The sequence below is a fragment of the Vicugna pacos genome, chromosome 13 (genome assembly GCF_048564905.1).
Source record: "Vicugna pacos chromosome 13, VicPac4, whole genome shotgun sequence".
Classification (NCBI taxonomy): domain Eukaryota; kingdom Metazoa; phylum Chordata; class Mammalia; order Artiodactyla; family Camelidae; genus Vicugna; species Vicugna pacos.
The window spans coordinates 43,893,835-43,906,223 of NC_132999.1; the positions used below are offsets into that span (position 1 = coordinate 43,893,835).

General features: G+C 41.9%; 1 protein-coding gene across 1 annotated transcript in view; it reads left to right on the plus strand.

Moving 5' to 3' along the window:
- Positions 1-12,389, plus strand: part of CSMD2 (CUB and Sushi multiple domains 2) — a 576,739-nt gene that overhangs the window by 389,588 nt on the left and 174,762 nt on the right. Inside the window, exons 23-24 of the mRNA XM_072974827.1 lie at positions 2,178-2,347; positions 12,167-12,323. Of these exons, the coding sequence (XP_072830928.1) occupies positions 2,178-2,347; positions 12,167-12,323 (327 nt within the window). The remainder of the gene's footprint in view (positions 1-2,177; positions 2,348-12,166; positions 12,324-12,389) is intronic.

Sequence of the window (12,389 nt, forward strand, 5' to 3'; positions counted from 1 at the left end):
GTATCAGCAGCTGCCAGGGAGCCTGTCCACCACCCTCCCTTTAGTTTTATGCCCCAGCTCAGCCCCCTGAGCATTTGGACACTTTGCAGATAGGCTGAGTTTAAAGTACTGCAAATTGAGATTTCTCCTTCAAGACAAATGATGGCTGTCTTCTTCAGTTCAAGTTGCTATAAGAAAATAAAGTGGGTGGCTTCAACAACAAACATTTAGTTCTCACCGTTCCAGAGACTGGCAATTCCCATATCAAGGTGCCAGCAGATTCAGTGTCTAGGGACGGCCCTCTCCCTGGTTCGCAGATGGCAGCCGTCAGACAAATTGGGGGCTCTGGTCAATTCGTCTGCTGATGAGGGCACTAATCCCATCATAAGGACGCCACCCTCATTACCTCATCTAGACCTAATTAGCTCCCAAAGGCTCCCCCTCTGGATATCCTCATACTGGGGGCCCAGGCTTCAACATGTGACTTTGCAAGGGGCACACAAACATGCAATCCAGAGTAATGGCTTATGGCAAATCTTAGGAAACTGAAGCTGGTCCTGAACTGGAAAGAGCCCAGGGAGTAGGGCTTGTTGGAAAAACAGGACTGGTTGATGGGGCATGGTCACTGTCTTCAAAGGTCTAAGGAGCACCTTGGGGACAAGAGAACGCACAAAGGTACAACTGAGCACAGAAGAGGCTCAGCTTTGACTGTTCCTGTATCACATGCTCCCTCTGCACTGCTCTGGCCTAGGACACTCCAGGTTTAGGGCAACTAGGGTTGAATATGTGGCCCACGGGTCAGCAGCCCATTGGCTGAACTCAAGGTCCTTCCCGCCAATGACTGTGCCTAGAATAGGGACACTAAGGACTTGCCACCATCAACCTCAAAGATTCAAGACCTGCTCCAGACTCCCCGTATGTCCAGACAAATAATGGGGCTCCATCTGGACTTGTATTTACATCCTTCCAGAGCCTAATTATTTTTAGAGCTGTGCATCCTCTGAGGTCGGTGTCCTCCATATTTATCCATTCATTCATTTGGCAAATGTTTATTTGACAGACAGTCTGGGCTCAGCCTTGGAAATTCGTGCATTCATTAAGCATAAAACCCTGGCCCTCAAGTAACTCACAGTCTGGGTAGAGGTGCCGGCAAGTCACAGGCAGTTCTGGTGTAATATGGCAGATGCTGTGCCCCCGGGAAGCACAGGGAGAGGCTTCACAGTCATTAAAGCCCCTTCTGCACGTGCCCTGCCCCGAGCCACCTCCCCTTTCATCCACCGATGCCTGTCCTGTCCAGCCACCGAGTGGGTGTTGGAGGTAGAGACGTGACCAAGCCCTAAAGCATCCACAGTGCAGTGGAGGAGACAGAAATGTTAACAAGTAAGTCAAGTAAAATGTGATGACTGCTATAAATACAAGTATGGGAACAATGGGGAAAGAATGGCTCATTCTGGAGGAGGAGAAACAAATTCTGAGGGGAAGGTGTGAATTCATTAGCTGTTGAATGAAACAGGGTTTCCATGGGTCCATGCCAGCACTTTCTCAAGCCTGAGAGGCCCTAAATCCCAGGATGGAGAGGGCTGAGTTCTCAGCCGCCTCCTCTTCTTGAATTGAGAGACGTGATCTAAATTGCCAAGTACCAGGGTCTTTATCTTTAAAACGGGGATGATCATGGTGCCTACTTTACGGGATTGGTTGTTGTGGCTAATGCCTGAAATGATCCTTGGAAAGCTTGGAAGATGCTAGCAATTATTATTCGATCTTGTCCCCTCTTAGTTTCTATCCTCTGATCCTGAAAGGCTTCATCTCTCCTCACTTGGCCGCCCCATCCTCCCCTGACACCCTCCTCAGTCATTTCTGTTGCTATGATACTGTATGAACAGGTGGGGAAAAGGCTGCTTTATAACACTATGCAGGTAAAGGGTGCCTGGTGTGTCCGTTTCTATTTCCACAGGAGAAAGACAGACAAACCAAATGACAGAAAGAAAGGAACTTAGCAGAACTACAGATGGGCAGGTGTTAGAACAAACCTTGGTAAGCAGTCCGAGAGATGGGCAGGCAAATGGATAGATAAACAGGCACTTCGGCAGCTAGAGAGGCAAGCAGCTCGTCCTCTCTGTGAGGTTCTCCAGCGCTGTGAGTTGTTTTTCGGGTGTAGCTGATGGGGGTTAATCTGTGATTATTATTTCTCTTTCCAGCTGAGTGTGGGAATTCAGTCACAGGCACTCAGGGCACCTTGCTGTCCCCCAACTTCCCTGTGAACTACAATAACAACCACGAATGCATCTACTCCATCCAGACCCAGCCGGGGAAGGGGATTCAGCTTAAAGCCAGGGCATTTGAACTCGCCGAAGGAGACGTCCTCAAGGTAAAACTGGGAGATTTCGTAGTCTGTGTGTTACTCACAGACCTCTGTGCGAATGACCCTGGCTTGCTTCTTCCTTGCCGAGTTTCATGATTTTGCCCTCGCTCATCCATGAGAAGTGAGACCCAAAAAGAGAAGGGCATGTGAGTGTCTAAGAGTGAGGCTTTACAGTTTGCTTAGTTGCTGACTGCTCTCAAATATGTATGTAATTGAGTAGGGGTTGATGGCAGAGTAATTCATCATATTAAATTCAGTTGGACTGGCCAGTGGATTGGGTTTTCCATTATGAACTCTGTCCATCAGCTTGGTAATGAAGAGCTCATAGGATATGTCTGTGTGTGCATTTGTGTAGATATGTGTGGGTATAGATGTGTTTTTCTGGACGTTTCCACATGTGTGTGAATCTGTGTCTGTGTATGGATTTGGTTTGGGGGATCTGTGTATACTTGTCTCAGTCTGTTTTGTGTGTGTGCATTTGTGTATGTTTTGAGTTTATGTCTCAGTAAACTTGTAGGCTGTGTCAATAGCTTCAGTGAGCCTTGGTCATGGCCTGCCTGTGGCAGTGGGGTTTTAAAAAAAAGTGGATTCAAGAGCTATGTAAGAAAATGAAGTGGAAGGACTTGGACTAAAGGAAGGATTATAGAGAAGGAGTTGTTAAGACATTGAATATACATATGACTTGTATTTCCTTGTGTGTCTGTGTGTGTGTGTGTGTGTGTGATAAGTGTGCACCTTCAGTAACACGTGGTGTATGTGTATGCATGTAATCCAACAGTTGACTCTGGAGGATTTATCAAAAAGCTGCCTTATTAAAGTGGATTATAAGGAAAATCTCACACAGAGTTTGTCCATTTTCATCCTGGGCCAAGAAATGTTTTTAGCTTATTCTAATGTATTTTTATTCCCTGTAGCCAGAGGAGGCTAGGCATTAGTAAAAACCAAAGGTCACTAGTCTAGAAAATCCAAAGAGAAACTATTAATAATCCCCGTCCCTTAGGACTCCCTCTAGATGTGATGAATATACTATGCTTTTTATGCAAAGATGATACTCTTGACCCACCCTCTGTGGCACGTGTTTTCTGATGTGTGTGTGTTTAGAAGGCATTTCTCACACTTGCCTAATTATCCTTGAATCCAAGAGGATATCCCATTAGATGACCAGATGGGACCAGAGATGCCTGAAATAGAACAGAATATGGCCAAGTGGTCCAGTAAGGACTGGGGCCCTATCATTGGCTTAAGCTCTACTTTTCGACCCCTGAGCTCCACAGACACAGAAGAAAGTGTGTACATCCCTATTGGTGAGCAGTAGGTAGGACTTCAGACTTTCCAAGGGCTGTGTCTTCAGGCATCCCCCTTGATCTCAGTTCTCTCTGTCCATTTGTTCACCATCAACAGCAGAGCCTCAGAGGACTCAACCAGGGACAGGAAGTCCAGTGTGACTTCCTTGCTTTAGTGCTGCAAGTGGAATTGAGGAAAGCTGGACAATGCAGAGGACTTCTTAGATGAAGGCTGTTGTCAACCCTGCAGATAAAGGCATTTTTGAGGCTTAGCTTATAATTTCAAGCTTTTGAGAGGAGTTTGAGCAGCAGTTCTGGGAGTGTGGCCTGACAGGACCAGCAGAAGGCTTCCTCCGTTGCTGGAGGTCATGCGGAGCATGGCTGGGGCCTGAGCTGCCTCTCTAGGGTGGTCTGGATTCAGAGTAGCCCCTAAGACGTAGTCAGCAAACCCCACTGCACAGTCAAGGTTCTGCTCGGGATCAGGTGAACAGTTTAATAGACAGAAGAGAGACTTTCCAAGGCATTCAGAGTCAGAAGGGAGGGACATGGGGCTAATCCCCAGGTCAAAGATCAGGGCGGGCTGGTGCAGAGTTCAGGACCTCGGGCAGTCCTGCAGGGCCGTGGGGACAGTGGGATGATTGCTTGCGTTTCTTAGTGGCATCTTCCCAGGCTTCAGACTTTGTTTCTGCAGCCACTTGCCCAGCTGGCCCTGTCACCAGCCTTCTGATACTAGGCTTGGCCTTCTTACCGAAGGGCCTCTTCCTTCTGTTTCTAGACCTCTGTAGTGCCATTATCAGGAGGTTGGGCGGTGGCTCTGAGCTGGCTGAAAGGCCGTTCACGGTGCCCTGTAACCAGCAGAGTCTCTATGGAAGAGGTCCGGGGAAGGGAGGGCAAGGCACCCAGGGAGATCACATGGCTTACTGTAGCTTCTCCCCGCTCTAACTCTTCTCTCTCCCGAGGGAGACCCTGGGACATGAGCAGTTTGGAACCACAGGAAATGCACAGTTATGGATTCCCAGTCAGTGGCAGCAACAGTGCTGTTTAAACCCATCGCTCTGATCCACCTCAACACAGTTGTGTGCAGGAGGGGCACCCAGTGTTACCTCCAGGAACAACCTGGCCTTGCCCTGGTGTAATTTCCCATCTGCCGGAACACGGGTATATTTCCCACCCCAGGATGGACTTGTCCCTCCAAAGTAACCCCAGTGCACACCTGAACTCCTCCTGCCCCAGGAGACCCTCACCTCCTCCACATATGCACTGACCAACCCTCTAAACCTCCTGTACAGGCCATTTCTGACCCATGGAATGACCATTTTCTTGCATATGTGACCCCTGCTCTCTTCCTTACCTTTAATAAGTGAAAATCTGTTAGACCTCACCCTTCCAGCTTGTGTCCCACAACCACCTGATTTCTTCTATTTTGGCTCCCACCAAAATTTGACATTTGTTTGGCATCTGCAAGACAGGAAAGGCCTTAAAATGCAACAGTCTGGAAAGACAACTCCCGGCCCAAGATGACAAATGAAGTACATGTGTATAACCACATCCTCTAAAGGTTCCCACTAAAGTGACTCGTGGGACATAACAGTTGGGGGATATGGGCTCAGCACTGAAAAGTAGGCAAGGGTGCCTTTCACATACAATGTAAAAGAATTATTGCCAAATGGAATACCCCCCAAAGGGATCCAGATTGAGAAAGAGCCTAATCCAACTGGAATCCACGTAAGTGAAGTGAAATCCTGCCCGTGGCTGAAGTGCTAGAAGCCTCAAGGGAAAATGCATCTAAGACCATGTAGCTCAGAGCCCCAGCGCCTGGAGCCAAGGACACAGCACGGGACCTTTGGCAGGGACCAGGTCTCAATCCCACTAGCTCTCTGGAAGTGTACATGGTCTCAGAGGTCACATGGAGCCACACTTCCCTCAAGACATGACATTCTGGATTTTATTTGGCTGTTGTTGGAAAGCAAGATCGAGCAGGGCAGGGCCCGATGGGAGTGATCAGGCTGATTAGAGAAGAGGCGGCCACGGTAGCACACACGCACAGGCACACACGCACGGGCACACGCACATACACACACTTTAGCACCAGGAACAGGAGAAGCTCCTACTGCGGCTTCTTCTGGCTTAACTCTTCTGCCCCAACTTAGGGACTACTGGGTATTTCCATCATGCACTTTTATTCTCTCTCTGTAATGATGCACCGACAGGAAAACAAACCAGATATATGTAAATATTCAGGAGATCAGAAGAAGGGGAGCTGTCTAAGGAGTCACAGCTAATTGCCCCTCTGTAAGCAGCAAAGCAAAGAAAACAAAACAACTTTAAAAGCTTCTAATTTGTATTCTTAACAGGATTTGAGAGAATATTATATTTATGACACAAAAATAGGCAATAATAAAAACAGCAATCTAAGATGAGGAATGATTGAAGATAGATGAAAAACATGATCACCCAATTAAAAAATGGAATGAAGGCAATGAACAAAAGGTGGTAAACCACCAAAAAATGACATCAGTTTATGATAAGATAAATTTCAGAACTTCTCTCGATCTCAAAATGAACTGAAAGAGAGAATTATTTTATGTTAATAAAATGTACAATCAATCCACAGTAAAACTTTATGTGCCAGGTAACAGAGCATGAATAAATTAAGTAAAAGTTGCTAGGAATGTAAAAAATTTTAATAAAGTCACAGTCATCGTGGAAGATTTAATATACCTCTGTTAGTCTTTGACATATCACTTAGGTTAAAAATAAATAAGGTTTGAGATAGCTTGAATAATATAACAGAATAAATCGAAAGAAAGTAGAAGAAAGATACATTTAAAGGCAAAAATGACTGAAAAAAAGAAAACTAAAAACAGTGACAATTATCAACAAAGCCAATTAGTTCTTTAAAAAATAACTAATAAAATGGACAAAACTTGCAGGAGTGATCAAGGAATAAAGAACCCACAACTATATAATTTTAGGAATGAAAAAAGAACATAGTCATAGATAAGGTAGACATTATGAAAATAATAAGATAATATTGAGGAAAAAGCATAAGCCAAAAAATCTGAAAGCTTAGATAAAATGGAAATTTTATAGATAAAAGTACTAATAACAAGAAAAAAATAGTGGAGAGGCTATAACTCAGTAGTAAAGCGTGTGCTTAGCATAGACAAGGTCCTGGGTTTAATCCTCAATACCTCCATTAAAAAATAAATAAATAAAAATAAATAAACCTAATTACTTCACTCCCCCCCCCAAAAAATAACACATTTTTTAAATAAAATAAAAATAAATAAAAAATTTTTTAGATTACCTCCCCTCCAAAAAAAAGAAATAAAAAAGAAAAATCTGAATAAACCAATAACCATTTAAAACATTGGAATTCTCCCATATTCTCTCTCAAAATTGCCTAGACTGTTTTACAGGTAAGCTCACAAAACTTCAAGGAACAATTCAAGCAATAATTAAACTGTATCAGATAAAAAGAAGAATTAGCATCCATCTCCCCACTCATTTTATTTAAGTGGGGTAAGTAGAAATACTGATGTCAAACTGAATAAGGACAGTATAAAGTATTAGGTCCATTTTACTTATGATCATAAACCTAAAAATTCTATATACTATATCATGTTAAATCTAGCTGTGTATTAAAACAAAAATGACCAAATAGAATTGATTCCAGGAATGTAAGTATATGTCAACATTAGAAAAGCTCTTAATTTTATTTGTTGGGCAACCCATATGAAGTTGCCATTTTTGTAGGTCAAGACTAGTCAAATACTGATAGTATCATCCTGTAAACAGATTAGGAGAGAAAAATACATGACTCGGTCAATGTACCCCAAGAGATCATGTGATGAAAGTCAGTACTCACTCATGATTTTTAAAAATATCTGATAAAACTATGTACAGAAGTTTTTTAATCTGATAAAAAATTTCCTGCCAACAGCTATAGCAAACAACAGCTATAGCAAACATTATTCTTAATGAAAAAACTTCCTAAGGATTCCCAGTCAAGTCAGGAGCATGTTTTTCTACTACCACCAATAGTATTCAGATCCAAGCCACTACAATTATACCAAACAGGAACAAAGAAACTATAACAATTAGAAGAGAATATCCAAATTGTCTGCAATGTAGAGAATACAAAAGAACCAACTAATAAACTATCAGAACCAGTAAGACAGTTCAGCAAAGCTGCTGGTGTTTCTACCACCAGTTCTAACATGTAGTCAGAGAGGGAGAAAGGGCTCATAATAGAAACAAAATCTCTAAGAAACCTAGGAATAAGCTGGGCAAAAGTGTGCACAGTCTTTCCTGAGAAAATTATAAAACTTTGTTCTGAAGAACGTAAGACTAAAATAAAAGCGGTCAGGTCTCATGTTCAGGAATGAACAAAGGATATGAACAGGCAACTCACAGAAGAGGAAAGTAGAATTGTGGATAAACGTACAAAAAAGATGTTCCACCTCAGTGATAATAGGGGACATACACATTAAAACCAGATACCATTTCACACCCATCAAATTGGAAAATTTTAGAGTGGTTGAAAATTCTAAGTGTTGGTGAAGATATAAAGCAATGAAAACTGTCCCACATTGTTAGTGGGAGATTAAGTTGGTGTTACTCTTTGGAGAACAATCTGGCAGTATTACAAAACTGAAGATGTGCCTTCTGTGTGACCTGCTACTCTACTCTCGTTCTGGATGTATACCCCAGAGAAACTTGAGCACCTGTGTACAAGCGGACATGTGTGCAGCAACTTCCTAGGAGTGCTACATTGTTTGTAACTGTGTGTTAAAAGCTATCCATTTGACATACTCATTTTGAATCCAGCCATCTTGCTGAACTGTCTTATTAGAGGTAGTGGTATATGTATATCAAAACATCAAGTTGTACACCTTAAGTATATATAACTTTTATTTGTCAGTTTCATGTCAGTAAAGCTGAAAAAAGTAGAAACAGCTAATGGGAAGAAAAGAAAGAAGTTTAGATGTAATGGATATATATAGATAGAAATCTCTCAGCTTTCTCAGGGATAAATCCATCACCTGTGTATAATGATGAACTGAAACATCAAAGCAATTTTCTCATGGATAAGCAATATTCCGTTAGGAAATAAATGTATATGAAGGCCCAATTCCCAATAGCAATAAAAAAATATAAAAATACCCAGGAATAAGTACAGAATTTTACTGAGAGATACAAAAGATGACTTGATTAAATGGAACCAGATGCCATGTATATGGATAGGAAGATTTAATATCATACAGATATATGTTTTCTCTCTTATCAATTCATATGTTTAATGTTAATCAGTCAGAATTACACAAATTGTTTTGGGTCTTTTAGGGGGACTGGAGTGGGGAGTTGTTTCTCTGAATTTGAGAAAATTCTTCTTGAGTTTATCTAAAAGAATAAATATGGGAGAATAGTTTTTTAAGTTAAAAGAAGACAAATCACTGCACCAAACTACATTCTGACTCCTACACTACTGGGGGGAATGTAGTTTGGTACATCCCTTAATGGAAACCAGTGAGGAGATTCCTTTAAAAAAAAATGAAAATGGACTTAACCCTGTGATCCAGCAATCCCACTCATGGGCATATATCCAGAGGAAACTATAATTCAAAAAGATGCATGCACCCCAATGTTCATAGCAGCACTGTTTACAATAGGCAAGACATGGAAGCAACTTAAATGTCAGTTGACCAATGACTGGATAAATGAGTTGTGGTATATATATACAATGGAATACTACTCAGCCATAAAAAAGAGTAAAATAATGTCATTTGCAGCAACATGGATGGACCTGGAGATTGTCATACTAAACAAAGTCAGACTGTGAAAGACAAATAGCATATGATATCACTTATACATGGAATCTAAAAAAAAGGATGCAAATGAACTTATTTACGAAACAGAGACAGATTCACAGATGTAGAAAACAAACTTATAGTTACTGGCGGGAGAGGATAAATTGGGAGTTTGGGATTTGCAGATTCTAACTACTGTGTATGAAATAGATGACCAACAAGGACCTACTGTATAGCACAGGGAGCTATATTCAATACTTTTTAATAGCCTATAATGAAAAAGAATAATAAAAATAATAAATACATTACAAAGCTACAGTAACTAAAACAGTGTACATCATACACAGGAATAGACACATAGATGAGTGCAGTGGAACAGAAAGTTGACCAAAATATTTACATTTACATAACTATATATGTGATAAAGGTGGATTTAATGTTGCTGGTGCGTAGAATATTTACAAATAGAGTTTTCGGTTAAAAATGGTTAATCAACCAGGAAGAAAAAGTATCTTATACCATATGCCAAAATAAATTCCAGGTGGATTTAAGGACAGAAATTACTAAAAGAAAACACTGGTTTATTTATTTATCATATATTTATTGAGTGCCTCTCATGTTCCAGGGCACATATTCTGGACAATGATATGACAATGATTTTATTGTAGGTTAAGTTCATTTTGTGATGGAAATTTCTACAGCTGTTTAAATGCTGTTGTGGGAAATATTTAATGATTTGAAAAATAAACACATTATATTAAGTAAAAGAGCAGGTTACCATATAGTATCTATAATTTGATCTTGTTTCTTTTTTAAAAATTAATTTAAAAAATATATAAGGAAAGACATGCATAGAATGAAGCCTAGAAAGATAGTCACCAAAATGTTGAGTGCTGGAAGTTGCTTTTCCTTTGTGTTTTTCTGTTTTACAAGTTTTCTGCAATGAATATTTTATCATAATGTCACATTAAGAACATTTTTGTCATTAATGAATAAGGATGAACTATGCTTTGAAATTAAGGAAGAAAATCCTGTTCCCATCATACTTTTATTAATGAATAACATATCCAGTGAGTGTTCAAATATTTAATTATCTCATAAATGTCATAATATTTTTTAAATTTACAGTTTATTTGAATCAGGATCTATATAAATTCTGTACATTGGATTCATTGCCTCAAGTATTTTTGTAGGCCTTAGGTTTCTACGTCCATTTTTTTTCTACCCTCTTATAATTTACTTGTTATTTATTTATTTGTAATTTATTTATTTGTAATTTATTCATTGTATGTGTTCGTCTGCCCTCCATATTTCCTTTGAGTTGGAAACTGGACCCAGTGGCTTAATCTGATTCAGGTTTGACTATTTTTTGTTTTTTTTTTTTTGGCAAAATGACTCCATAGGTTTTGATGTGTCTTCCATCAAGAAGCACATGATGTCTGGTTGTCTCTCTTGTTGGGATGTTAGCAAGTGTCGATGATTCATGCCTTAGTCAATTAGTTAGAAAAGATATGTTTTAATGGGTAAAACTATTTTTATAACAGTCTGGATGCAGCAGTGGACCAGAATCTTTGAACTGGTGTCATCTGTATGTCTGGACACTCCGGAATTCTCCCAGTCTATCCGTGATATGAAGCAATTGTACATGGGATCTGGAAACAAGGCTTCTGAGCTCCCAGGGACCTCAACAAATCTTTGTAATATATAGCACTGTTAGCTTGAAGGATGGCTTCTTTTAGAAAGCTTTGCTTCATAAATAGTAGATGGAAATATTGTTCCAATTTGCTGGCAGCTGGCACCACATCCTGCGCCATGCACAAATATTCATCACCCACCCATAGATCCCATCTTTGATATTTACCAAAGCACCAGGGGGCCCTTCACTCAATCACAACTTCTGTTGTTGTTTGTACAATTATCTGGAAAGGAGCAGCAACCTCGGAACCTGGGGAGCCAGTTCATTATTCTGATGATTGTTGTCTTTGCTGGTGCTCAGGAGTTCAGGGGACAGATGGGAGTCAGGGAAGCCAGCTGCCTGCACGATCCCACCCCTGGCAACCCCAGCAGGCCCTCACCGGGGCCCTCATTTTAGGAGGGAGGGGGCAGGGGCTGAGCTTGGGAAAGGGAAATACACCATGTCACCTGACACGCTGGCCATTTTACCTCTGTCTCGCCTGGATCCCAGGGGCCATGTCCAGCAGAGTGGCTGAGACTGAGGCCACTGCCACAGCAGGGTGGGATTAGGGAGGAGGATTAAGGAGATTGTCTCATCTCCTGGAAGGACAGGATGGAGTGTTTAGCAATGCAGAAATGTCGAATGCTTGCAGCCTGCCTGTCTGCAGAAACAGATGGCTTGGACACTCAGGCAGCCCCAACCTGGCCTCCCAAGTTTGCTGAAGAATGGGCTGGTACCATATGGGGGTTGGGGGAAACAAGAGCAGATCTCCCCTGGAAAGGTTAGAACGGCATCAACCAGTTCCTAGAGGTCGGATTCACACGGAGATAGGCTGGACACAGAACTGGCACGAGGTGGAGGCAGATGGGAGGGGCTGATAAGTCCCTCGGTGGCTAGCTCCACTCTGCCGTCTTCCTTGCATCTGATGACTCACCACCCTTCTAATAGTCGTTATCGGTGCCAAGCTCTGGGAATGTGGGCTGTGAGGTGAGAAGCCATTGTTTAAGGTAAGGCCACACTGATGACATCGAGTTGGGGTCTCTCCCGTGTCCAGGTCTACGATGGCAACAACAACTCTGCCCGTTTGCTGGGGGTGTTCAGCCGCTCCGAGATGCTGGGGCTGACATTGAACAGCACGTCCAGCAGTCTGTGGATTGACTTCATAACTGACGCTGAGAACACCAGCCAGGGCTTTGAGCTGCAGTTTTCCAGTAAGTCTGTCTCGCATCTGAATGGACGACAAAATTGGGCTTTCCCTGGTTCCACACACAGGGAGG